Source organism: Ceratotherium simum, chromosome 3 (genome assembly GCF_057802395.1).
Source record: "Ceratotherium simum simum isolate JZ-2026a chromosome 3, ASM5780239v1, whole genome shotgun sequence".
Classification (NCBI taxonomy): domain Eukaryota; kingdom Metazoa; phylum Chordata; class Mammalia; order Perissodactyla; family Rhinocerotidae; genus Ceratotherium; species Ceratotherium simum.
The window spans coordinates 58760526-58788127 of NC_141902.1; the positions used below are offsets into that span (position 1 = coordinate 58760526).

Sequence of the window (27602 nt, forward strand, 5' to 3'; positions counted from 1 at the left end):
CCAGTGTTATCTGTGTGTCACAGAACTATAAATTGTGACCGTGCTCTGGAGGAAAAGGCTGCTGTGAGAGGGACAGTGAAGGGAGGAGTGGCACAATTAACACTGGGAAATTGACACTTAGACCAGTCTAGAAAATGACAAGGAGCTAGCCATGGAAAAAGGGTGGGGAAGAGTTGTTCCAAGCAAGAGGGAAAAGCAAGTGCAAAGGCCCTGAGGCAGGACAGAGGAAATTTGATTCTGCTGGAGGAAGTTTCACACATTTAATTTTATTGTTTTTTTCCTCTGTGAGGATTAATACAAAAGAAGACATTTGAAATGATATGCATCATTCCTAAGACACAAAGTTAATAGGCTAAAATGATATGTAGAGCTCATAAATGACTACAATTAACATTATTTTTCCAGAGTCAAACCAAGTTTTCCATCTGTTGTTCCTCACTTTGATATTTCCTCATTATTTATTTTTTTTTAAAGATTTATTTATTTATTTATTTATTCCCCCCAAAGCCCCAGTAGATAGTTGTATGTCATAGCTGCACATCCTTCTAGTTGCTGCATGTGGGACGCGGCCTCAGCATGGCCGGAGAAGCGGTGCGTCGGTGCGCGCCCGGGACCCGAACCCAGGCAGCCAGCAGTGGAGCGCGCGCACTTAACCACTAAGCCACGGGGCCAGCCCATTCCTCATTATTTCTAATTGAAGTTAAGGTCAATCATGTCCCTCTGTCACATACACACAGGTCCTGAAGCCACTCCACGTCCCCAACCCCAAGCCCCAGCACTGTGCTCTCAGGCCCTCTCTCCATCCCTGTCAACCCTGGCAGTCTCTGAATTACACGTTCTTTTTGTTCCTCGACCCCCCAGTCCCTAATGCCAAAGGGATGGAGGCAGCAGTGTGTGAGGCTGGGTACTGTCTGCTTTGAGAATGACCTGGGGATCACGAGAGTGTGTGTCTGTGTGTCCGTGTGTGAGGTGAGGGCTGGAGGTGCAGGGTGACAGTGGGCTCTGCATACTATCAGAGACAGGAAAAGGGCAGAGCCAGGGTCTAGCTCCCCCAAATATCTCCCTCCACATACCCCCAAAAGTAGAGCAGGGTGAACACCCAAAGCTCTGGGGCCTTGTCCAAAGTGGACCACTGGACTTTGCGTCTTACTCTCTTGCTTATATAACCATGGTTGTTTTAGTAAAAATGCAACTTTTCCACCCCCTCCCAGGCATCATGTAAAATTGAGGTTCTGACTGGTTCCTGTGCCCCTTGTCCTCACTGTGTACCCCAGGATATGGGCACCCCGGTGTGGGATGTCCAGGACCAAAGCATCTCAGAAGGGGGAGCAGGCAGTATGCTGCAGACCAGCCTTCTCCAGGACAGAAGGCCAGCAGAGCCCTCCAGACTGCCAGAGAGTGGCCCTGGGGGCTTTGAGGGGAAGGTGCCCAGCACTGTGAGGTGACAAGGGCCATCATGGGCTGTCTCCGAGACTGGCTTGTGCCCATTCCCGGCAGGGGAGGCACAGAAGCAGGCATCACGGCCTTGCCTTCAATGGGAGTGGCTGTGTAGCTGAGGACCCAAGGACAATGGCTTTGGGGACACATGCTCTGGGTTTGAATCTGCCACTTACCAGCTGTGAGACCTCAGGCTTGTTACTCACTGTCTGTGCACCCCAGTTTTCTCCCTGGAAATGAGGTTGATAACAGCATCCACCTCCCAGGGAGGTTGGGAAGAGTACACGAGATCATGCTGATAAAGGACTGAGACAGTGGCTAGTACATGGCTGGTGCTCAATAAACGACGACAGCTCAAAGAGATTAGACCTGCCTGGGGAAAACAGAGACATAAAAGCCTGAAAGAAGTGGATTGGAATGAAGTGGTGTGGACAGCCCAGAGCAGTGCGTCTCATACTTTGATGTGCCCGGGAATCACCAGGGATCTCATTGAAATGCAGGTCTGGGCAGTAGGTCTGGGGTGGGGCCTGGGATCTGCCTTTCTAACAGAATGTCACCCAAATGACAAAGGAGCATGAAATCTACTAGGTAGATTGCAAAACACAAGTCACAGTTCTATTCTGTAAAAAAACGAAAAAAAAAACCAGTCTCTAATTTCTCAAGATATGAGGTAAGAACAAAGAAAAGCCAGGAGGGCCATCTTGTGGAGAAACCTGCCACCAGTGTGAGGAGGCCCTCAACCCTTCTCAGAGGGATCTTGAGAGAGATCATTGTGCTATGGCCATCAGGGCTGGGTGGCTCACAGACCCTATCTCCAACCCCCCAGTTTTACAGATGGGGAGACTGAGGTCCACAGAGGGGAAGGGACTGACCTAGATCACTAGCTAGTTATAAGAGTCTACCAAGGAAGCCTTCCTGGGGGGCTGGGGGCTAGGAGATGGGTGCTGTGGAGTTGAACTTGAAGGATGGGAAGGGGCTGGAAAGAACGGGCCAGTTTGGTCCGGGTTGAACTGGCAGTGTGTGCAGTGAGATTGAATCCAGCCTCTACTACTTGCTGCTGTCGCCTCGACAAGTCACTGGCCCTCTCTCAGCCTCAGTTTCCTCATCCATTACATGGGGATGACAATGTCTTTTTGCAGAATTGTCAGGGGGATTACCTGAGATAATGAATAAAAGATCCCTGGCAAGAATGTGGGAGCACTGAAGGCTGGGGAGGCCTCCCAGAGGAAGCCCCTAAGACCTTCTGGGCTTACCTGGAAACACTAGATGGTGTGGCTCATCCTGGGCCAGGTGGCTAGTCTGGTGGGGATGGCCAGACTTCTGTCAGAAACCCTACTTCCCCAGGGATTCCCTAATGCTGACTCATGGTCACTTGGGTTTCACCTCCAGGTTCCCCAGGGAAGGGCGGAGACATGGACAGTCTCCAGGCAGCAGTGGCTGCAGGAAAAGGTGATAGAGCAGAAGCTACTTCATTCTGCTGGCCCAGGGCCATGGACGTCAAGGATGGCAGCTGGGCAGCTCTGCCAACCAACTGCTCCCTGCCACCTCTGCATCCGCCCAGGACGCCAGGGCTTGGAGAGTGACCGACACCTGCCGTCTGCGGCTTTGACTCCATCAGGGTCCTGTCCACCTGCCGGATGCTCATGCTCTGGCTCTGGAATCAGACCACCTAGGTTAGAACCCCGGCTCCACCACTCAACCATGTGAGGGAGGGAGAGTTAGTTACCTTCTCTGTGCTTTAGTTCCTCCTCCATAAAATGGTGATGATAACACTCATTTCATAGAGTGGTTTGGGGGACAAAATGAGATAATCCACACAAAGTGCTTGGCATGGGGCTCATTAATTAACTATTATCATTATGTTATTTTTCAAAGGCCATCCTTTGAAATCCAAATACCTCCTCTTCCCGGAAGCCTTCTTGAACTACTCTCCATGGACTAATGACTGAAAGATATTCTTCCTCTTCTGATCCTGGAAGAACTGGTAACAGCTTCTTGTTTTAGGGTAGAGATGCCTGGGACCTCACTATGTATCTCCAAATCTAAAGAGGCTGTAAATGCCTTAAAGCCTAAAAGGCAAAGAAGAGAAGACATGGGCATCCCCCAAGGGTCTGAAGCGCAACCCATTATGATGTGTTTCATGTGCATCTTTTTGTTTGTATGTCTTTGCAAATCTGTGTTGTTTTGTATGCATGCATCTCAAATATTTTTATTGGTATGTTATAGGTCTCATTCAGTTTTTTTTTTTTTTTTGCTGAGGAAGATTTGTCCTGAGCTAACATCTATTGCCAATCTTCCTCTTTTTGTATGTGAGCTGTTGCCACAGCATGGCTACTGACAGATGAGTGGTGTACGTCTGCACCTGGGAACTGAATCTGGGCGGCTGAAGCAGAGCGTGTGGAACATAACCACTAGGCCACCAGGGCTGGCCCTCATTCAGTTTTTTTATTTTTTCCACTCAGCACTAGGTGGTTGAATCCATGCTGTTGTGAATACACCTGGTCTTTCCCTTCTGTAGTTGTACAGTACCACATTTTACCCATCCACTCCCTAAATGTGGACACTTAGGTTACCTTCAACTCCCAGCAACCACAAAACAACAACACAGCAACGAACATCCTCTAACATGTCCCTTTGTGAGACTGTAAGAAAAGGAGCTGGATTTTAGGGTCATAGTTCGCTGTGTATAATTTCTCTTATTTCTCCCAGACTGTTTTCCAGAAGGGCTGCCCCCGGCTACTCCCACCAGCAGTGCACCTGGCTGTGACGCGTCGCTCCACATGCCCCACCCACATTTGGCATTATCCAGCTTTCTAATTTTTGCCAGTCTAATTGCTGTAAGTGATACCTCATTGTCATTTTAATTTGTATTTTTCTAATCACAAATAAATCTGACCACCTCTTCATATGCTTGCAGGCTTGCTGGGGTTTTTGTTCCTTAAAAGCCTGCCCAAGTCTTGGGGTCTGACTTTCAGCGCCCGGGGTCAGCTGGACCGGGCGCGGGAGTCCTCAGAGTGGGGCCTGCCCGAGGCCTTGCACGCACCTCTGGGGCCCGGAGGCTGGGACAACTCTCGGGGGGAGAGATGCCCAGGGGCACCTGAGAAGCCCAGAGTGGCCCCGACCTGCTGGACTCGGGTCTAAAAGGCGCCGAGCTGTGGGCGGGTCGGGGGAGCCCCAGGAGGGACCTGCAGCCTGGTCCGGGATCGGGGGAGTCCGCAGCAGCTGCGCCCTCGTCACACCGAAGGGCCGAGGCGGGGACGAAGGGTCTGGAAGAGCGGCTGCTGCACCCTGGCGCTCCCGGGAGCATCCCCCCGCCCCTCCCAGCTCAGCGCCGCCTCCGCTGCGCTCCCCGGGCCCCGCCTGGGCGGACGCGCGGCTCGCACCGGGGCAGAAGCGCGCGCCGAGGCTGCGGAGCAGCGGCATGGAGGAGGAGCCGGCGTGGGAGACCGACGGCCGTGAGTCCGCGGCGCGGCGGGGTCGGGGTCGGGTGCGGGCAGAGGCCGAGAGGGTGCCCCGCATCCCCACGGGGGTGACCAAGGCTGCGGTTGGCGCGGTCCGCGTGGCCACCTCCGTCCCGGGCCTCTCGGCGACGCCCAGAGGAACGCGCACCGGGCTGAGGGGACATTGGCCGCGCGTCTGGGATTCGGCGGCGCTCCTCGCTTGGAAGGCCGGGAGCTGCGGCGGCGGAGATATTAGCAAGGAATAAGATGGTAATGCCATCCTTTATTGAGTGCTTACTTTGTGTGTGGGCCGAGCCAGGACAGGGCACGTTATTTGATCTTCACAGAGGCCCTGTGGGGAGGACCTACTGTTATCTCCATTTCGCAGAAGAGAAAGCTGAGGCGCAGGGTGGTTAAGTTGCCCAAGGCCACAGAGCCGTTAAGTGGCTGAGGACCACAGCTCCCCGACAATGTCGGTGCTGGATGGGGAGTGCAGACCATATCAGGTGGGGAGGTTGAAACCCGGAGGAGAGGAGCTGTGGTGTGCTGCACGCAGGTGGGATGAGGGCACCTCACAGCCTTCTTCAGGGAGTGTGCCCAGTGCCAGTCGCTCTAGGCCGGGCAGCAGCATCCGTGTGGGCATTAGCCGGCCTGGGAGGCTTTGGCTGCACTCCTGGGAGATGGGAGAGAAGGATTGTGCCAGTGACCTCACTGGGATGGGGATGGGTGGGGGGCTCTATCAAGGTGATAACTATTTCAGAGGGGTACAGAGTTCTTCTTGGGGCAGAGGATCACCTGAGTGGGCCCTTAAAGAATGTGCAGCAGTGGAGCATTGGGGTGTGTGGGAGGGAATTCTGAGCAGTGGACCCAGCATGGGCTCAGAGGCCAGAGTGCGGTGTGTATCTGATGTGGCCAGGAAGAGGGTGCATGGGTTGAGGTGGATGGAAGAGATGAGACTGGACTTGATTTCATTGGCTTTATCGAGAGTCGGCTGCTACCATTGGACTCTTGGCTGTTTGCCAACACAAACCAGGCCACTCCTCTTAGGCTTCAGCTAAGATAAAGGGTGTCTGAGCTAGAGGGGATCTCTACAGATCACTTTCTTCACCATCCCCAATTTTACAACGGAAGAAACTGAGACGCCCAAGGGGGACGTGACTAGCTCAGGATCCTGCTGCTGGAACGTGGCAGAATCAGTACCAGAACCCAGGCTTCTCTAAGCTCACACCTGAAGTGCCAGCCCTTTTCCCGAACCTGGGTGGTGGTGGTTTTCAGCCAAGAGGTTAAGGAAAGAAAAGCTCAGAACACAGTGCTTCCTGGAGATGTTTGGGATCTAAGAGGGGTTCTTCCAGAGCCTGTTATGTTACTTTGAGAAAGGCCCCCTCCTTACCTACAGGAAAGGCAGACCCCTGGGGTGGGCAAGGGTGGAGCTGTTAGTGGGGACCCACTTGGAAGGTGGTATTTCCCCCATTCCCCTGAAGGGGTGACTTGAGCTGCCTTCTCTGTGGAGCTCTTTCCTGCCATTTCCCTGAGCTTGTGGTTTGGTTTTCCAGGGGACCCATGAGTCTTAATTGGGGCTACATCTTGTAGTTCAAAGGCCCCTGAAGAGATTTAGTGATTTGTGTGTCACTCATTCGTTTAACAAATACGTGCCAGGGCCTGAATTCGGGGATACGGCAGTTAACAAATTAGACAAAAATCTCTCCCCTTGTGAGCTTATATTATAATGGGAGAAGCAGAAAATAAACCTAATAAATATGTAAATATAGCATATGCTGATGGTGAGGGGTGCTATGGAAAAAAACAATGCAGGGAGGTGAGTAGGGAGGGTACTTCCCTTGGTTGGGGTTTCCCTGGCTCAGAGGGCCCCAAATGAAGGAGGCCCCACCACCTCCAGGTCTTTGGCGACCAGAATTTATTCTCTGACTCTTTGCCTTGGAGGAATAGTAGTGACGATGATGATGATGGCACTATTTACCAGACACCATGCTAGAGGCTTTTCATGTGTTATATCTAATCATTACAATAACCCTGCCGAGCAGTTCATATCCCCATTTTGCAGATGAAGAAGCTGAGGCACAGGATAATTAAGTGGCTAAGTCACACAGCCAGGAAGTGGCTCAGCCAGTGTTAAACCCAGGGCTGTGTGATTGCCCTGGGCAGAGCTCTGAGAGCCACAGGTCGTATCTATGAGGCCCCAGAAGGCCTAAACCCTCTCCCACATCTGGAAAGCTGTGTAGAATTCATTTGGAAAAACACATGGATGTCAGGACTGTCTGGCACCTCAACACATCCTAGCCTTCCCTGCCAAGACATTGGCCACCTGTCCCTGGATATGCAGAGGGGCTGGGTCTGGACGTTCACACTGGACCGAACATGCAGGATGTGGGTATTGGCAGCAATAAAATCACAAGATTGCCTGCCCTGTAATGACTGTGCGAAGGGCCAGCAAATATTTGTCCCTCCATCTAGTATGTCTAAGCCTTTCTGGAGAAGGGATGAGCATCCATTAGTCTGGGGATTGTTAGTGTCACTCCTGGAAGCAGAGTTTTGTGGATTCCTCCCTTTGCCCAGCTGTGACGTGATTTATAAGAAATATATGTTTGGTTATGCAGATGACCAAAATATATTTCTCATGTATATTTGGTCTTCATCCACAGTTCACAGCTCCCAAAACCCTTGGAATTTCCTAAGTGTTGAGAGTGAGCAATATATCTTTTGTTATGTTAACGAGAGGACTTTTGGCAAGCACCTAAGGATGGGGAATGGTTGCCAGTAGAGCCAGTCATGTAGTTAGAGGGTTGGAACTTTCATTCCCCACCCCTCTGACCTCTGGGGAGGAGTGAAAGGGCTGGAGGCTGAATCCATTGCCAGTGGCCAATGGTTTAATTAGTCATGCCTATATAATGAAACCTCCATAACAACCGAACAGGACAGAGTTCCGAGAGCTTCTGGTTGGTGAGCATATGGAGACGCAGGGAGAATGGTGCTCTAGAACAGGGCATGGAAGCTCTGCACCCTTTCTCTATACCTTGCCCTGTGCATTTCTTCTATCTGGCTGTTCCTGCGTTATATCCTTTTATAATAGACCAGTGACCCAGTATGTAAACTGTTTCTATGAGTTCTGTGAGCTGCTCTGGCAAATAAATCAAACCCAAAGAGGGGGTCGTGGGGAACCTCCGCTTTATAGCCAGTTGGTCAGAAGTACAGGTAACACCTGGATTTGTGATTGGTTTTCTGAGTTGGGGGGTGGTCGTTGGAAACTCCAGTCTATAGCCAGTTGGTCAGAAGCACAGGTAACAAGCTGGGCTTGCAACTGGCATCTGAAGTGTGTGGGGGGCAGTCTTGTAGGACTGAACCCTGAGCTGTGGAATCTTTTTTTTATTTTTTTTATTTTTTGTGTGTCTGAGGAAGACTAGCCCTGAGCTAACATCTGACGCCCATCCTCCCCTTTTCTTCTTGAGGAATATTGGCCCTGGACTAACATCGTGCCCATCTTCCTCCACTTTATATGGGACGCCACCACAGCATGGCTTAACAAGCGGTGCGTCGGTCCTTGCCCGGGATCCGAACCTGCAAACCCCGGGCCGCCGAAGCGGAGCCCGCACACTTAACTGCTGTGCCACGGGGCTGGCCCCCTGTGGAATCTGATAATATCTCTGGGTAGATGGTATCAGAATTGAGTTGAACTGTAGGACACCATGCTGGTGTTGGAGCATCGCTTATTGATGTGGGGACCCCCCCCGACACGCACACATTGGAATTGGTCTCAGAACACCACTGACCAGCTTTGGGCCTGTTGTAAACTGTGAGTGGTTTGGGAAGGATCAGGTGCGGCCAGGGCCCCCATAAGGATGACGGCAGCGTGGGGGTCTGGTGGGATGAGCCCTGGACCACGTCACCAGGCCTGGGTCCTCCTGGCTTGGCCACCAACCCTCTGAGTCCACCCCTGCCCATGGCAGGGGGTTGGTGGGGAAGATGAAGGAGCTGATTGAGCGTTGAGGTTCCCTCTAGTCTGGGACTGTCTGAGATAAAGATGCAGTATGAGCATGAGAGGAGTGCAGAGAGAGCCCACAGAGAAGGCGCATCAGAATGGGCCCCGTGGTTGGGAGGCGAAAGCTGGTTAGGCTTTGGGGAAGAGGAGAGAAGAGGTGGAGGCACGAGGGCGTAGAAGCTGGGTGAATGCCTCTGGCCTCGCCTGGGCCTGACGCAGTGGGTGGCTTGGTAAATCCTGGCTGCCTTCCATACTGACAGAGCCAGGAAAAGGCAATGGAACTACCACGACTCCAGTGGGAGTGAATCCCATTCCCTTTCCCGAGAGCAGCTCTTGGCAGGGGACATGAAACCTGGATGATGGGGCACTTGGCGGGGTGAGGGGCACACACCTGGCTCCTGTGGATGGTTGTGCCCATGTTCTCCCATTGCCAGAGTTTTGCCAAGTCCTGTTCGTGTGGACATGTGGTGAGTTAGAAGGAAAAGCAGCCTGCCTGGGGAGGTCCCCACCATGGAAAGGGAGGAGGGGCATCTCCCCTACCCACCGTTCTAGCTAGAAGACCACCTGCCCAGGAAACGTTAAGGGCCAGGGAGGGGCTGTTCCTCGCTCCTCATCCTGCATCCCTTTTTCTCCCCGTAGTGCTTCCTCTGGAGAGGCAGCTCCACGAGGCCGCCCGCCGGAACAACGTCGGGAGGATGAAGGAGCTGATCGGGAGGAGAGTCAATGTCAGGGCCAGAAACCACGTGCGTGAAGGGGCTCCTCTGAATTGGGGACCCTGGGATAGGGATAGTGCCACAGTGCCCCCTCCGCACAGGAGGGACATTCATGGAGCCTGAGGCAGGCGCACTGGCATGTGTTGACTTGGGGACGGCTCAGGTTATCCACACTGTCTCAAGCTCTCTGAGGCCTCTCCCAGAGTCAGGGTCAGGATTCCGAGCCAGGCTTGGGCAATTGCAGAGCTCATACTCTTAACCCCTGTGACCCATGGGAAAGGCACACCCAAGGAACAAGGTTAGAGTCCAGAGGGCCGGGGGTCAAAGGTCAGGAGTCAGAGGCTGGCAGACAGGCAGTTAGGGGCAGACACTTGGAAGGACAAAGATGGAGTGGTGCCTGTGGTCAGAAGTCCAGGGATTCAGGAGCAAGAAACCCAGTCCAAGAGAGCCTGAGCATGCGTGAGGCAGCAGTTTAGCTCAGTTCTCTGAGGGCCTGTTGTGCCCACTGAGTGTGTACAGCTGCAGTGGGCCCAGACCTGCTGTCTGGGGCTCAAAGACCAGGCAGGGAGGCAGACCCAGCCCTGCTGATCAGGCCTCAGGGAAGGCCACAGGTGGGGTGGTCCACAGCCCTGCTGGGGAAGGGGACAGGGAACAGCCATTTCTTCTGGTGGGGGACACCGGGGATAGGCCTGGGTACCACCTGGCATAGGCTCTTCCCGCCTTGGGGCTTCTGGCTGTCAGGAGCATCTTAGAGGAGATGCTGGCCTGCATGGAGGTCAGCGGAGGCTGAAAGGGTTGAATGCGGGATTCCTGACTGCAGCAGAGGCCGCGCTGTCTGGGGTGACACAACCAGGGTATGACCTGGGTCTTCAGAGCCTGCCTGGGGCTCAGTAATAGTAACAGGGATTCTAGGGTGTGTCTGGTGCATTTTGATTTTCAGAGCAGTCTCCACCTGTTTCCTGGTGGTCCTCATTCACCCCAGAAGAGGCGAGGAGGGCAGGAAGCATTAGTCCTATTTATAGATTGAGGCAAGCACAGAGGGGGCAGCAAGTCACCTTAGGTCACACAGCATGTTATTGGTGACTGGAGCCTTGGTCTCAACTACTGGACAAGTTCTTGCAAGGAAGCATGGACTTGCAGGATGATAGGATGCTAATGCCAGGTTCATTCACTCATTCATTCACTCATTGATTGATTGAGTCATTCAATAAGTGTTTATTAAGGGCTTACTATGCCGACGCTATGCTAGGTGCTAGGGACAGAGCAGAACCCATATCAGACGCGGTGCCTGCCCCCTTGAAGCTGATAGTCTAATCGGAGAGGACAGACATTAAACAGAGTATCTCACAAGCAATTCATTCCCACTGTGATAAGTTGAGTGTATGTGGGGTTGGAGGGAGCCCACCCCGCTTACATGGGTCAAGCAAGGCTTCCCAGGGAAGTGGCGTTTTTGCAGGAGCCGGTGAAGGCCAGGGAGTGGGGAGAGCACGGGCAGAAGCCTTGAGGAAGGGAGGAATAGCTGGTCCCCAGAGAGACCACATGGAAAATTAGTTTCCTTTTGTTTTCTTCTCGCAAGCCAAAAACTGCAGAGGGAAGTGGGTTCATGGGTTGGAGGCTGGCTTCCCCCAGGCCTGCTCAGCTGTGCGGAGGGCCAGAGACCATGATGAACTGCCAGGGTGGTGTGACAATTAGGTGGGGAATCAGGCCCCTTCAGCCCCTCTCTGAGGGAAGGAGGGAACAGAACCCAGGCCCTTGGGCCCTCAGGGACTTGGAGAATAATCCTCAGACACAGGTGGCTGTCCGGCAGAGGGAGCAGCAGGAGCAAAGGCAGAGGGGGGCAGTTGTTTGGCATTTCTGAGAAGCCCTGGTGGGCAGGCTGGGACATCAGGGCCTTATAGGCCCCAGGGTTAGGAGTTTGTCCAGGAGCAGTGGGAAGCTGTGAAGAGTTTTAGGTGGGGGACGGGTGGATCTGGGCATATGTTTTACTACATTCCTTTCAGCTGCTGCCATGGGGCGGGGCCAGAATGGGGCTGGGGCCCCTGCCAAGTGGTCAGAGAGTCAGCAGAGGCCTTTCTACCCTGCAGACCAGTTGTCCTGGCCGGGAGGTGGGGAGGGTGTGGGAGGTGGGCCGGGTAGCCAGCCGGCGCCTCACAGGTTTCGTCTCAATCCTGGCAGGAAGGCAGGGTGGCCCTGCACTGGGCCGCGGGCGCAGGGCACGAGCAAGCTGTGCGGCTGCTGCTGGAACATGGAGCTGCTGTCAACGATGAGGATGTGGTATGGGACCCCTCGTGGAGGCACGTGTGTGTGTGTGTGTATCTTTCTGTCTCATCGTGGTGGAGGGGCATCGGAGCTCTCTCTGGGTCTACGAGCCAGGGGTCATTGCCAAGGTTGCTGCTGACACAGAGGCACAGGTGTGGGGTGGGCAGGGAGTCAGTCTTCAGGGACCAGTGACACTGCATTGATCTCATTTTTCCCTTGCACAGTCATAAAGATCTCTCCGTTTCAAGGGCCTTTCAGTTCTCCGAGAGCCTTTTCAGTCCCTTGTGATAACTATGTGAACAGGGAGAGATATGAGCTGTGGAACAGAAAATTGGGTGGATTGACAAAGGCCTTATTTGTAAAGTCATCAGGAGGGAGGTCTCTCATGATATGCCACAGGGCTCTCTCCTGACTAACCCTTTAACCAACAACCTGGATAAAGACTAACAGTCTTACTTAACAAATCGGCAGGCAGCACATTGCTGAGAGAGAGCACTGAAGAATAACAGGGTCTACAAAATTATCTATACTGGTTTGGAGAAAGGGCTGAATCTGACAATGACATTTGACAGGGATACACGAAAGAGTCTGAATTTAAATTTTTTTTAAAAAAATTATAAACTTCCCTGCAGAGACTTAGCTTCCATGGAAATACTTTTCTTTGGCCTGGCTTCTCTCTGCTCTCAGGCCCCACCTTGAGGGGGCTTGATTACAAGCGGGGCTGGGAGTGAGTGGGGCGACAACACCTACCTCCCCTCTCCCCCGCCCCATTTCCTCCCTGTACCTGCTTAGGCCTCATTTAGACGTGACTCGAAGGAGGATGTCTGGGATCCTTAGTCTGAGTTTCCCAATAAAACACTGGAACCTCTTGCATCAGCCCTTTTCCCACAAAGACCCCACTCTCACCACTGTGCACTGTTATTTCTTCCTTGAGAGACTGGGTGAGAAAGGAAGATATGAGGGAGAGTAGTAAGAGAGAGTCCTTTTATAAATCGTCTCTGTGTCCTTTGCAACAGTAATAAATAGATTTTGAAAAATAAGAAGGCTGGTGGGCATGCCTACTTTAGTAACAGCAGAATGGAGGAGATACTGGAGAGGAAAATCCTGTTGTTGGGGGAAGGTCTCTAGTGATATGCCAAAGGGCTCTGGCCTGGACAGGTCCTGGATCTAGGACTGTGAAGTATCCCTGGGGTTCCCACTGGCAGGAGGCTTTGACTCCCATGACTCTCCTCCCCCAGCCCTGAGCCTTGATCCTTTTCATTCCCAAGCTCCTTTGGGTGTCTCCCTCTGGACTCTGCCCTGTGCTTATGTTACCGCCCGAAAAGGGGGTTCATCTGTGGGCCACGAGACATGCCAATAGTCAAGAGGCAAGGTAGTAGGAAAGAAAGGACTTTTTATTACAGCTTGCTAGCAAGGGGAAAGATGGCCAACTCCTGTCTGGAAGAACCGTCTTCCTGAACAAAGACTACAGGCCAGTTATATAGAGGGCTGGTCTCCGGGTGGGGGAGGCATCTGGTCCCAGGGTGGGGGCATCCATCTGATCTTAGTTCCTCGCAGTCTTTTGTTCTGCTTGGTATGCATCAGAGACTGGAGCAATGCCCTCTACCCTGATCTTTCAGTTGTCATTGATGATGGCTATCAGCATAGACTCTCTGCCTAGGGGTCATCACATTCCTAAGGAACTCAAAAGAACAAAGTTATCAACTTATAGCAGCTGGGAGGGGCCATAAAGTCCAGAGTTAGTTAAAGCTCATTCCAAGTCACAATATGGTTTCCCCTCTACAATATGGCTTCTCTTATGTCAACCCTGTACTGAGCCGGTATCAATTATTCATTCCCTCCCTCATCCAGCCAGCCCACAGTTACTGGTGTTCTCCCAGGGGCTGAGCTCTTGTCCGCTTTGGCTCTTGCTGAGACCAGCTCCAGTCCTCATCTGAGGTGCTATGGCAGGTCCAGGACCTTCCCCAAGATTTCAGGAGGAAGGGCTTAAATTCTTGTGGTCACTGCTGGCTCTTACTTGTAGACTCTGCTTGGTTTTTGCCGTCCTCTTGAAATTTTGCAAATAGTCCTTGTCTCTACCCTGGCGTTACCCCTAACGTGGATCTCAGTCCTTCTCCCCAGTTTCCACAGAGAGCCCATTCACACAAAGCTTTCGGTGTGCGACAGGCTTTCCAAAACAAGAGATGGAGGGGATTTACATCACACATGAAAACAATGTACAAATCCTAAAATCTGTCTTTGACACTCCTGTTCTTTTAAGTCCCTTGACCCTTTCCTTGTCTTGGCCTCAGTCTCTGCCCCACACCCTACAATGCTCCTTGTCTGTACCACCCCCTTCCTGCCTCCAATTTCTGCCCTTTTTAAAGCAGAGCCATGAAACTCTCTTTGGATGCTCAGGTGCCTGCTGATCAGTTTCACCTTTTAGGTTTCACCTTTCACCCCAACCACTTGTCAAAGCTTTTACCCAAACATAGTTCCTCCGCAAGAGGAATTCTGGTGCCAGCCACTAAGACTCCTTTTCTGGCACCTCACAAAGCCTCTTCATGGAGCCAGTGGGAGTCGGCTGTGATCCAGGGTGTTCTGTGCAGGTGCTGGGTGGGGCACCCTCCCCCCCAGAGGTCCAGACTGTGAAATCGAGGCTGATTCAGGACTAGGAGCTGGCCAACCGTGTCCTTGTGGCACCTGCCCTAGGCCCCAGGCAGCTTGGAACATGCTGAGGGTGGGGATGGGTTAAGGGGAGAGTGATTCCTGAGTTCTTCTTGAGGTGGGCTCTGCGTTTCTGCTCCCAGCTGGACCTGGGAGCATTTGCCTACTGCAGGCCTGCTTCTTATGCTTGTGGGGAGATTCTTTGGCCCATCAGAATGAGGCCACACCGTGGGCTCATTCTATGTATGACAAGGTTTTGGCCTTGCCGGGGGACCTAGAGCCTGTTTCTGTGAGAAAATACGTTCTGGTCTATGAACACCTGACTTACAGACACACTTTGGGGGTGTCCAAAACTGCAAGAGGACAGCACAGCCTCTAGGCCAAAGGTAGTGATGACTCCTGGGCCTCTGTTCTGCTCAGACCCTGCCTGCTACCACCACACCCAAGGAGAGACAGCGAAAAACCATCCCCAGAATGGCTGGCTGTCGACGCATCCTGGGAGGTGATTTTGGAGGCCTGTGGGTGCTCTTCATAGAGGAGGGAAGACTCAGAAGAGGTGAGGGCAAGGGCTGCCCTCAGATGCAGAATCCCACGAGGGCTGAGGTCAGTTAAGGGGCTCTGGTGACCCTGGAGCACTTCGCGGACGTTGAGGAAGAATGCCCTGCAGACAGGTGCTGGGCCACCATCAGAAGAGGGCCTAGATGTGTTTTCAGTTGCTCCAGTGTGGTGGAAGTCACCAGGATGTGGATTTCAGTACAGCGTAAGGAGGGACTTTCTAACGGTGAGCAGCGTGTGATAGTGCAGTGGATGTCTCGTGAGGTGGCGAGGTGCCGTCCCTACACCTGTGGAGGCTTAAGCCATCTGCCTGGAGGATGTTCTGTAGGAGATTCAAACAGTTGATTCTCAAATGCCAGTCCAGGATGAGGTCTTCACCAGTCATAGCAAATCAGAAAAGAAGAACCATGTAGTATGTTTTTCATGAAGCTGTATTTGGAAAGAGTATATTCTGAGATTAGCTCTTTCCAAATTTTTTGTGTTAAAATTGTCCTTCTTTATGAAATGATGAAAGTAGATGGCAGCTGTTTTATTTTAAAGTTTTGTTTAGCACTCCCCCAAAAAAGTTTGCAATAGTATATCAGCCTCTATTAAGAAAAATTTCCTGGGGCTGGCCCCATGGCCTAGTGGTTAAGTTCTGTGCGCTCTGCTTTGGTGGCCCAGATTTGGTTCCTGAGCGCGGACCTACACCACTTGTCGGTGGCCATATTGTGGTGGTGACCCACATACAAAATAGAGGAAGATGGGCACAGATGTTAGCTCAGGGCAAATCTTCCTCAACAACAACAACAAAAATTTTCCTGGACTTTAAATTCCTAAAGCCCAGAGCTCCCTGGCCTGGGTGGCACTTATGGTCCCTCATGGTTGTATGATTTTGCAGTGCAGACAGGGCCCAGGTGGCACAGACACACCTGCTCACTTTCTCCTCTCCTCCCCCATGTCCTCTCCCCCAGTTTGGGATGAATGCGCTTCTCCTGTCTGCATGGTTTGGCCACTTACGGATCCTCCAGATCCTGGTCAACTCTGGGGCCAAGATCCACTGTGAGAACAAGGTAAGGCCTCAGCCAGCAGCCCTCCTGCCCCTGCCCGCTCTGTTCTCCCTGTCCCTGGCTGCACAGGTCTGCCCCACCTCTGCCACTGCCCCATCCTGCCTGCCATGTGCCTCTGCCTGTCTCAGCTTGCCCTGGTCCTCTGAGAACCCTCTGGAAGCCCCACATGAGCTCAGTCCTGTGAAGCTGGGACCCTCGCTGCTTCCCTGAGGGCTAGAGAAGGGCCTGGGGAACCTCTTCCATCAACATTGAGAGCCTCTTTCTTCCAACGCCCCCGACCCTTTACCACCCTGTGGTGTGGGACAGTCCTCATCCCTCTGGCCAGCCTCGTTATTTACACAAGAGGAACCAAAGTAACACCCTCTGAGGGTCTTTGGAAGGTGAGATGAGAGGGGCTAGGCCTTCTCCTCCACCATGCCGGTCCCTGCCTCCCTTGTGGTTCCTGTGGTGGGGTGGAGGGAGGAAAGCACCATTTACCAAACTCTGGGGCCTTGGGCAAGTTACTTCACCACCTGAGCCCCAGTTTTCCCGTTTGGAAACGGGATGCTAGGACTGCCCCCCGGACTGAGGAAGAAGCAAGAGCAGTGTTGTGTGTACGGTACCTGGCTGGGTGCTGGCTGTTAGGGAACCTGCAGTGCCTCGCCCTCATTGGTGTGGGCTGTGGTTTGAGGGAGGAGGGCCCCAGCGAGTGGAGTGCCTGGAATCCCTGCACGGGGGTCTCACCTTTCAGGGCTCAGTGGCCCTTATGAAAATGCAGACATTTCTGGGCCGAATACCTTCAGCCAGGGGTTCTCAACCTTGGTCCTTAGAGAGAATTCAGGGATCCAGGCACTCGGATGGGGAAAAGTACGTTTTTTTTTTCCACTAACTTCTACTTGAAAATTTAGCATTTCTTTCCATGATGAATGTGGATGGTAATAATATTACCTGTGACTTTATCACTAATAGAAAATGCAGCTATTTTCATATCACATTACAGTTTTTTTTTAATTGATGTTTTAATAGTTTTTAACATTGTGAAATTTTGGGTTGTACATTTTTGTTTGTCCATCACCATATATATGACTCCCTTTACCCCTTGTTCCCACCCCCCCCCCATTGCCCCTGGTAACCACAATACAGTTTTCTTTGTCCATGTTTCCACATATGAGTGAGATCATACAGTGTTTGTCTTTCTCCTTCTGGCTTACTTCACTTAACATAATACCCTCCAGGCCCATCCATGTTGTTGCAAATGGGACGATTTTGTCTTTTTTTATGGCTGAGTAGTATTCCATTGTATATATATACCACATTTTCTTGATCCAATCGTCAGTTGAGGGACACTTAGGTTGCTTCCACTTCTTGGCTATGGTGAATAATGCTGCAATGAACATAGGGGTGCATAAGCCTCTTTGGATTGTTGATTTCAGGTGCGTTGGATAGATTCCCAGTAGTGGGATGGCTGCATCATAGGGCATCTCTATTTTTAATTCTTTGAGGAATCTCCATACCGTTTTCCATAGAGGCAGCACCAGTTTGCATTCCCACCAGCTATGTATGAGGGTTCCTGTTTCTGCACATCCTCTCCAACATTTGTTGTTTTTTGTCTTGGTGATTATAGCCATTCTAACGGGCATGAGGTGATATCTTAGCGTTGTTTTGATTTGCATTTCCCTGATGATTAATGATGTTGAACATCTTTTCGTGTGCCTATTGGCCATCTGTATATCTTCTTTGGAGAAGTGTCTGTTCATTTCCTCTGCCCATTTTTTGATCGGGTTGTTTGTTTTTTTGTTGTTCAGTTGTGTGAGTTCTTTATATATTACGGAGATCAACCCCTTGTCAGATGTGTGTTTTGCAAATATTCTCTCCCAGCTGGTGGGTTGTCTGTTCATCTTGATTCTGGTTTTGTTTGTCTTGTAGAAGCTCTTTAATCTGATAAAGTCCCACTTGTTTATTTTTTCTTTAGTTTCCCTAGTCTGGGTAGGCATGTCATCCGAAAGGATTCCTTTATGACCAATGTCGAATAGTGTGTTGCCTATATTTTCTTCTACGAGTTTTATAGTTTCATGTCTCACCTTCAGGTCTTTGATCCATTTGGAGTTAATTTTTGTGAATCACATTACAGTTTTTGCAGTTATATCAAAATACTATTTATGTTCATTCTTACTTAGCATTTACGGCAGTTACCAGATCCTTCACTAGATTTTGTTGCTTAATGGATCAATAAAGCACATATATGACTAGATTGAAAATTTGGTTTTTAGTACTTTTGATAGTTCTATTTCAATATAGTTGGGTTTCCTTTTGTCGTGGGGAAAATAATGGCCCCCAAATTTGTCCATGTCCTAATCCTTAGAACCTGTGAACCCCAGAACCTAACATGGCAAAAGGGACTTTGCAGATGTGATTAAGTTAAGGACTTTGAGGTGGGGAGATTATCCTGGGTTATCTACATGGGGCCACAAAGATTCTTAGAGGAGAAAGAGGGAGGCAGGAGAGTCAGAGAAGGAGATGTGATGAAGGAAGCAGAGGTTGGAGTGATGTAGCCACAAGCCAAGGAATGTGGCAGCTTCCAGAAGCTGGAGAGACCAGAAAGGGATTCTCCCATAGAACCTCCAGAAGAGGCACAGTCCTGCCAACTCGTTTTACACTCTGACCTCCAGAACTGTAAGATAATAAATTGGTGTTGTTTTAAGCCACCAAGTTTATGGTAATTTGTTATAGCAGCAATAGGAAACTAATACACCGTTGTAAGCTTGTGTATTTGATTAAAATTTCTTCCTATATAATTTATTTTATGCATTTAAATAAAGATTATTCTGAGAAGGGGTCCGTAGGCTGCACCAGATACCAAAAAGGGCCATGGCACATGAGAGGTGTGCCTTAGGCCGTTGTCAGGATCTTGTTGGCAGTGGTGGGAATGTCTGACGGCTCCCAGGGAAGGATGCTCCTAAGTTATGGGCCACAGGGTCTGAGCCCAGAGTGTGGGAATGAGAGAGTGAGAGAGTGAGGGGCCATCAGGAGGGTACCCATGAAGACGCCCCAGTTCAAGCTGAGAATCCAGTCCTGCCTGCTTGGCCTTGGAGAGGCTCAGTGGCCCTAGGGAATCCAGTAGCTATCTCGATGGAATTTGCTGTAAACACAGAGCTGTGAATGAACCTCATTGTTCTAGAATGAGGGTGGCAGGGTCTTGGGTGTGTGTCAAGGGCAGGGCTCTGAGTAATGGACTTTTCTGGTTAAGTGGATCCCCTCTGTATTAGTTTTCTATTTTTGGTAACAAACCACCCTAAAACTTAGTGGTTTAAAGTAACAATGATTTATTATTTTTCATAATCCTGTTATTGGCTGAGCAGTTCCTCTGGTCTTGCCTGGGCTTACTTATGAGACCACGATCAGCAAGTGGTTGGGCTGGGGGCTGGCTCTCTCTGGGTGGCCTCCCTCACATGTCTGGGGCCTCTGCAGGGAGGGTAGGAATGTCTGGGATGGTGCGGCTTGCTTGTTTCTCCAGGTAGTGGCTGATCTTCATGGAGGCCAGGCTGGCCTTCCTTATGTGGCTACCCTAGGGCATGAAAAAAGCAAGGGTGAACATGGCAAGGTCTCTTCAGTTGAAGGCTAGAAAGTCACATTATAGCACTTCCACCACATTCTACTGCTCAAAGCCCATCACAGGCCAGCCTAGATCCAGGGGGAGGAGAATATTGGATTCCCCCTCTGGATAAGAAGAGTAGCACAGTCCGGTTGCTTAGGGTGCTTCCAAGGGTGGGAGGAATAGTTGCAGCCATCTTTGTAAACAGTCCATCGCAGTCTTCCTTTCAGTCCCTGTTGAAGGTCTTCCCCAAAGGTGTTCATCTCGTTTTAGATGAGCCTTGAGCCACGACCACAATCCATTCACCCCTTCCTGCTTCTGCCCTGAAGCTTTCTCTTTTCCCTGCTGTTTACCTGGCTCTACCTTGCCAGGCATTGGTGATACGTAAAATTTTACTATAGATTGTAGTAGAATTTCACCATTTTTCCCATTAATATCCTAAAGTATTTAGTCATCTTGTCTCCTTATTCTAATTGTTTCCTTGAGACAATGTCTTAGTCTTTCCTTGTTTTTCATGACCTTGACACTTTTGAAGAGTAGTGGTCAAGTATTTTGTAGAATGTCCTTCAATTGGGGTTTGTCTGATGTTTTTCTCACGATTAGATAGATTGGGGTTCTGGAATTTTGGGAAGAAGACCACAGAGGTCAAGCACCCGTCTCATCACCTCTTATTAGGGGGCATATCATACCAACATGACTTGTCACTAGTGATAACACGAGTGATGTTGTTACCTTGATCCACTTCTGACACTAATTCCGATATGTATTTCTTTTCCACATCATCAAGCAATTAACTCAATTCTCCACGGACATTAATCGGATGTCCCACAAATTTAACTCAATTCTGACACTGTCTACCTGGAGATAGCGTCAGATTTCACAAGTTAAGGGCTCAGCCCCACAAGACTGTCCCCACTTCGGATGCCAGTCTCAAGTCCAGGTTGTTACCTGTGCTTCTGACCAACTGGCTATAAATCAGAGGCTCCCACCACCCTCCTTCTTGGGTTTGATTAATTTGCTAGAGCAGCTCTCAGAACTCAGGAAACCAATTTACTTAGTAGGTTAGCAGCTTATTACAAAGGATATTAAAGGATAGGAATCAATAGCCAGATGAAGAGATACGTAGGGTGAGGTCCCGTAAACAGGAGCTTCTGTCCCTGAGGAGTTTGGGGCCTGGCGAGTGGATGCGTTCTAGTTCACCAACCTGGAAGGTCTCCAAACCCCATCCCTTTGGGTTTTTATGAGGCTTCGTTACTTAGGCATGATGGATTAAATCCTCGGCCATTGGTGATTGATTCAACCTTCAGCCCCTCTCCTCTTCCCGGAGGTTGGGGGTGTCGGGCTGAAAGTTCCAACCCTTTAATCACAATTGGTTCCCCAGGCAACCAGCCCCATCCTTAGGTTACCTAGGGGGTTCCCCAGCCCACTCATTAACATAACAAGAGATTCCTTTATCGCTCTTGCCACTAGGGTTTTAGGAGATTTGTGCCAGAAACAGGGATGAAGACCAAATATGTATTTCTTATTATGAATCACAATATCACCCTTGATTTCTTGTTTAAAGTGGTGTCGGCTAGGTTTCTCCACTGGAATGTTAGCATTTTTTCCTTTCTGTATTCTATTGTTAGAAACTTTTTGTGGTTTTAATTTGCATTTCAATAATGACTAATGATGTCAGATATGTTTTCATGTGCTTACTTGCCCTCCATATATCTTCTTCGGGGTCCAAATTATTTTTTAATTGGGTTGTTTAATTTCTTATTGATGAGTTTTTAGAGTTCTTTATAAATTTTAGATGCATTTCAAAATGAATTGCAGACATCAATATACTTCCCTCTAAATACTTCAGCTTGCATGTCATTAACTAGAGTTCATTTCTTTACCTACAATGAAATACACAAATATTAAGTGTATACTCACTGAGATTTGACAAATGCTATTCCTGTGTAACCCAAACTGCTGTCAAGGTGTAGAACACTGTTCTGTTGATTTTTATGACCCATTGATGGTTGCCATCTATTTGAAAAACAGTGCTCCAAACAATCTAGCTGTGATGCAAGGCCGGGGTAGAAGCTCTGGGCTATGAACATAGGATTTGCAAACCTTCTCCCTTAAATGTTGCTTCTGGGGCCAAGAGACCTTCTCCCTGCCTCCCCCTCCTCCCACTCGCGCCACTAATCTCCTAGTCCCTGCAGGCCGTGTCTGCTCTCAGTCCTCCCCGGAAGGTTAGGAGGTCACCCCCTAGTGGCTGAGCACTTAGCCACCTCCCTCCTCATTTGCTGTTCTATCAAGGCAAGCAGAGGCTAGAACCTTCATAACAATATTCTGTGGGGATGTTGTGGGACTGTGAATGCTATATCACGTTACATCCTAGAATCATTTTCAGTTTATAAAATATGTTTCCTGTAGGTGATGCAGTCCAGTCCTCTCAAGGGTTATTAACCTAATTTGACCTGTGAGAAAATGGAGGCTCAGAGAGGTAGAGGTAACTTGCCCAAGACCACAGAGCTGACAAATGCTGGAGCTGGGATTTGGACTCTGGTATCCTGCATCCCACCCACCCCGTGAGGCTGAGTGGGCCCCTGTAGTTATTCCAGGGGCCCTTTTCTATTTACAATGTTGTTTCCTTGGGAAAGCTGTGTTCTGGGTTGCAAACACTGACCGACAGGGAGACAGCCAGTGTGTGAGAAGCGCCTCCCTTCGCAGATTGCAGGGACCACCCTGGGCTTGTTTCCAGGACGGCCTGACCTTGCTGCACTGCGCAGCCCAAAAAGGGCACGTGCTCGTGCTAGCATTCATAATGGAGGACCTGGAGGACGTGACCCTGGACCACGCTGACAAGGTGAGAGTGGCCTTAAGGCTCTTTGTCCTTCCCATTAGGCCAGGGGCTCCTGGGACCACTCCTGCCCATTCATTGAGTGCATCCTTTGAGCTATGAGTAGTGCAGACTGGACCCCGCCTCAGCGAGCTGCTGGTCTGGACGGGGCATTAGGGCACAAATAGCAGGACACAGGCAGAACATGGTCAGTCACCTCAAAGGGGTTCTGATAAGTACTAGACAGGTTAGAGAAGGGAGCCACTGCTTTCTGCTTCCCGGAGGAGGTGGCGCTTGGTGAATGAACTGTATATTGGGAAGCAGAGGTGGGGGGCATTCCAAATGGAGGAGAGGGCATTGCTAGAGCTTTAGAGGCGGAAAAGGCTCCTGGTGTGTGAGTTCAGATGGATTGGAATCTTGGAGTGAGGGCCCGAGGGGGTGCTGGGGCCCCTCATGGAGATCTCGACCGGCAGCCTCAGGAATCTGTCCCTTCTTCAGTAGGCAGCATGATTTCAGTGGGGGAGGGACCCCCCCAAGTGGGGTCTTGTTGCGATAATGGGTCTGGGCTTTCCAGGCAGGGTATGTAGGGCAAAAGGAGGGGAGATCATTGGGGGCAGGAGAGGTCACTGCAAGCCCAGAGCAGTTGGGGAAACAGAGGCCAGGTGGGCAGGGTGTGGAAGGTTCACTCTCTTCTCCTCCCCGGTCAGCTAGGAAGGACGGCGTTTCACCGGGCTGCTGAGCATGGGCAGCTGGATGCTCTGGACTTCCTTGTGGGCTCTGGCTGTGACCACGGTGTCAAAGACAAGGTACTGTGACTGTGGGTCCCAGGGGAGTGCCAGGCTCTGGGCTCCTGGGTGCTGGCAGCTTACCTGTGCCCACTTCTGACTCCAGCATGCTGGAGGGGCTGGTGGCGCAAAGACCAGAGCATGTCTGATGTTCATCCAGCAGGCGTTTTTCGAGCCCATGCCATGGGCCAGCCCTGTGTTATGGGTGAGGAGCACAAAGATGCCCAAGACACAGTCTCTTACTCCGGGAACTCAACACCACAGTCCTAGTAAAGAGCTATGATCGGATGTGGGGAGTCAGGTTGGCAAATCTGATTGGTTGGTAGTGCTGCCTGGAGTGGGTTTGAGCAGAATTGTGATTCCACTGGAGATGTCTGTTGTTGTGGGGTGTGGGGAAGAGTTAGGGGGATGGTAGCCACCATCTGGTTGTTTGCTTTCTTTGTGTTTTAGTTTCTACTATGGTTATGGCAAAAGTAGGATGAGAGCACTTAGGAGGGAGCAGTTCCTTCAGGGTGGGGAGTTTACGAGCAGGATTTCTGCAATCTGAGAAGCGGTGAGGGATGGGGACCAGAGGGGACAACCTTGCAAATGACTTGTGTCAGTGGACCATTGTGAATCATTAGGCAAATATGTTGCAGCAAATTCTAAACGATGCTTCCAACAAAGAGACAAACTCCATTTTTAATCTTCTGATTAATGTGCTGGGCCAGGATAGAAGGAGTTCTGTTTATAAGCTAGTGACAGAGAGTTCACAGACAAATGCACCACAGGGTTTTAGAAATGGAAGACATCTTCATCAAGGGCCAGTTCAACCTTTTCACTTTATAGATGTGGAAACCGAGGCCCAGAGAGGGGGATACTTTAGCCAAGGTCACACAGCAAGACAAAGGTCGAGCTGGGTTTGGAACCAGCATCCTGATGCCTAGCCCTGTACTCCTCTCTTTCACCAGGCTGCCTCCTGGGGCACTGAGCCCTCGGTGTCTGCACTGAATCTGTCTGTCCACACTCATCCTTTCAGGATGAAAAGGCTGAGTCAGGTCCTGAGAATCAGATCAGGCTGATTTCCTTCATTTCAGAAACATGGGCTGAGCAGATCGTGCTCTGTGCCAGGCACGGGGCCAGGAACTGGGAGTACAGAGAGGGTAAAGGACAGCCTTGGCCAGGACACATCTACCCAGGAGGCAAAAATGATTGTCCTCAGGGCCCCAGGAGAGCAGGAGCTCCAAAACCAGAAAACAAGAAAAGTCCAGCTTTGATGAATGTACCCAGAATCAGAAATTCTAGAAAGAAGCTTTTCAAATTGCATGCCCCTGTCAAGTTTTGTATTTTCAGATGAGGAGTGTTTTCATTTTGAATTTCATTCAGGGAGTGGCCACAGTAAGTTTTTCAAAGCTTTGAGCCACAGAAGGTCTGACTCCTGCTGGGACCCCACAGCCTGCACAGGGGGACAGACCTGTCAGAACCGATGACAACACATGTCATGCCAGAGGTGCTGTAGGCAGGGAGGCTTTGAGAGCCCAGAGAGTCGTTAATTCCACTGGGAACGTCAAGGAGATGCTCACAGGGCCTCACAGAGGTGGAGAGGCTGGGCGTCCCCACGGGTGGAGGGGAGAGGGCACCAGGCCCAAGGCCAAGGCCTCCTTCTGCCCAGCTCTCCTGCCACTGAGCGCCCTGCCCTGCCCAGGCAGAGTGCGGGTGCCTTGGTAGGGGGTCCATGCCACCTGCAGCTTCAAAGTGCAGGATGCAGATATTTATAACCCAGAAGGAACAAGAAAGCCCTGCCCTGTCTCCATGGCCCTGCTAGCTGGGGGCACGTGTCGGCCCCCACGGTTCACCCACTTCCTTCGTGTCTACTTGAACAGAGACTTCACGCTGTGACTGCATTTCCCACAGCCTGGTCCTTGCTTGCAGCAGCGAGCCAACCAGGTCACAGTGTGTGTGTCTGCAGAGGGTAGGGGGGGAGTGGAACAAAGCTGGTGAGGGGACATTTTAAACTTAATTTTTATTTATTAATATGATGATGATCATAAAGGAAATTTAAATCTTTCTTCTTTAATCCCATAAGGTAGTTATAGCTGTTTTATGGATGTGTGCATCTCTCATAGGGGGTATGTTCTTAACCATTTTAAGTGCTGCTTTGGCTTCGGTATACTGTATGATCACATCCTCATTGGGCCCTTTAAGGGTCTGTGCCTAAATGTGAAGGTCTTGATTCCTTCTCAGGGAGGTACTGAGACAGGCCAGGCTGGAGGAAAGAGCTGGAGCTGGAGGCCCCATGACTGGGTCAGCTAGAGATGTCCCAGGGCTTTGACGAATGGCGGAAGCTGGATCTTCCCTTCTGGATGCTTCTGTAGGTTCCTCAGGGCTCCTTGCCCTGGTCCTCCGTCTGTGGTTCCTTGTCAGGGACACACCTTTTCTCTGGCTGGCCACTTCTAGCCGTCCTCTTTGCTGGAGCCCCGTCAGCCTCCCGTTGTCCTCTGCAATAAGATCTCTTTAAGGACTACCCCAAGCAGGCTGCCCTCGGTGGGGGCTGTTTCTAATACAAAGAACTTTGTGCCCTTTGCCCTGCCCAGTGGAGCCACCTCTCTTGGCTCTGTCACTGTCACCTTTAGACTTCTCAAGTGTGAGGCAACCACCAGTCTTCTGGCTCTCAAGTTCCAGGAGACACATGTCAAGCTCCCCATCACATTATTTACTCACTGAACAAATATCTATTGAGCACCTGCCATGTGGCCTAGGCCCTGTTTTAGGCACTTGGGGAAACATCAGAGAACAAAATAGAAATCCCTGCCCTTGTGGTGCTCGTGTTCTAGCAGAGTCGGACAATGAACAATAAGCCCAGTATACAAGCAAATTATAGAGTGTGTTAGGTGATTGGTGCTATGGGGATAAAGGAAAAATCAAGCAGGATGAGGGATCAGGAGTTGCAGCTTTAAATAGCGTGGTCAGGGTGGACCGCACTATTCAGTGAAAGGCTTACCTCTTGAGCAAAGATGAAGGAAGTGAGTGACTGGGCCATGCGGCTGCCTGGGCACAGCGGAGAGATACTGGAGCTGTGGCTTTCAGCAGAGCGAGGGGGTGGATTTGGGTGTCCCAGGAGGGACCGACATTAGACAGGAGCATGGAAAGTAGGGATTTTTTTTTTTTTCAAGAAATGTGTCTGGCTTGAAGTGTAGGGAAAGAGACCAGGACTTGGCCCTTGAAAGTGCCCCTGGTTGTAGTTTTGGGCACAGTGCTCGGGCAGGGTGGCATTGGCCCAGCCTCCAGGGCTGCAGCTCATCACAGACTTGCTCTGTGACCTGGACGTGTCTCTCTGGACCTCAGCTTCCGTGTCTATAAAATGAGGGGCGGCTCTAACTGGTCTCCAGGGCCTGTGAGGGTCTGTGATTCTACTGGCCCCTCAGGAGCCCTTCTCCCCGTAGGAGGGGAACACAGCCCTTCACCTGGCTGCCGGCCGGGGACACCTGGCTGTGTTGCAGCGACTCGTGGACATCAGGCTGGACCTGGAGGAGCAGAATGTGGTGAGTCACCCCCAGAGGATGCAGAGATGCATGACGATCACTTGCTCCCTGCCTTTGAGGAATCCAGAGCCTGTGGTGTGGCCTGATTTTCCCCTGGGAGAGGCCCTGAAGCCAAGAAGCTGAGAACATGTTCTCTGACTAACAGCCCACAAGGAAAAGATAAGCAGCAGCACAAAGTTCCAGGCTTAGGGGGCAGTAGACGTGAGGGATTACCAAGAAGTACACCCATGGTGTGTGCTCAAAGAAGGGAGAAGTCGCTGTGGCCGGGATGATCTGGGATGGCTTCCTGGAGTAGGAGGGAATAGATGGAGAGCAGGGGGTGAGGTGGCTTGGGGGGCAAGGAGAACATGACCAGAGGTATGGAGAAGGGAGTGAATGTACTACATGTCCCTCAAAATGAGAAAATAAGATATGGGGCTCAGGGAACCACAAATAAGCCAGGTCGTTGTCCTCAGCAGCAGGGCAGTGGAGAGCTCAAAGGGCCCTGGGAACCGTGTCGCAAGGGGTGTCCTCTCCCCTCAGGGTTGGCCTCAGCCTCCCCGCCGTGCTCATACCTCTCCTGGTATGTTTCAGGAAGGTCTGACTGCCCTGCACGCTGCTGTTGAAGGGATCCACCCCGACTGTGTGCAGCTCCTCCTCAGGGCTGGGAGCAGCGTGAACGCCCTCACCCAGGTAGCCAGGCCAACCCACGACTGTTGTCTGCCCTCAGCTGCTGAGCCATAACCATGTCAACAGTAGCAGCCCCAATGATTCCTGAACGTGTGTGAATAGAGGCTATGAGGCAGTGGCCCAGGTTCTGGTCTTGGCTTCTCTACTG

The 27602-nt window shown here is 51.0% G+C and overlaps 1 protein-coding gene across 1 annotated transcript in view; it reads left to right on the forward strand.

The window, feature by feature from the left end:
- The first annotated feature begins 5347 nt into the window (after nucleotides 1–5347).
- ANKDD1A (ankyrin repeat and death domain containing 1A) overlaps nucleotides 5348–27602 on the forward strand; it is a 45880-nt gene continuing 23625 nt past the window's right edge. Inside the window, exons 1-8 of the mRNA XM_087429076.1 lie at nucleotides 5348–5603; nucleotides 9511–9614; nucleotides 11760–11858; nucleotides 15998–16096; nucleotides 22402–22506; nucleotides 23187–23285; nucleotides 26687–26785; nucleotides 27359–27457. Coding sequence (XP_087285202.1) covers nucleotides 5348–5603; nucleotides 9511–9614; nucleotides 11760–11858; nucleotides 15998–16096; nucleotides 22402–22506; nucleotides 23187–23285; nucleotides 26687–26785; nucleotides 27359–27457 — 960 coding nt within the window. The remainder of the gene's footprint in view (nucleotides 5604–9510; nucleotides 9615–11759; nucleotides 11859–15997; nucleotides 16097–22401; nucleotides 22507–23186; nucleotides 23286–26686; nucleotides 26786–27358; nucleotides 27458–27602) is intronic.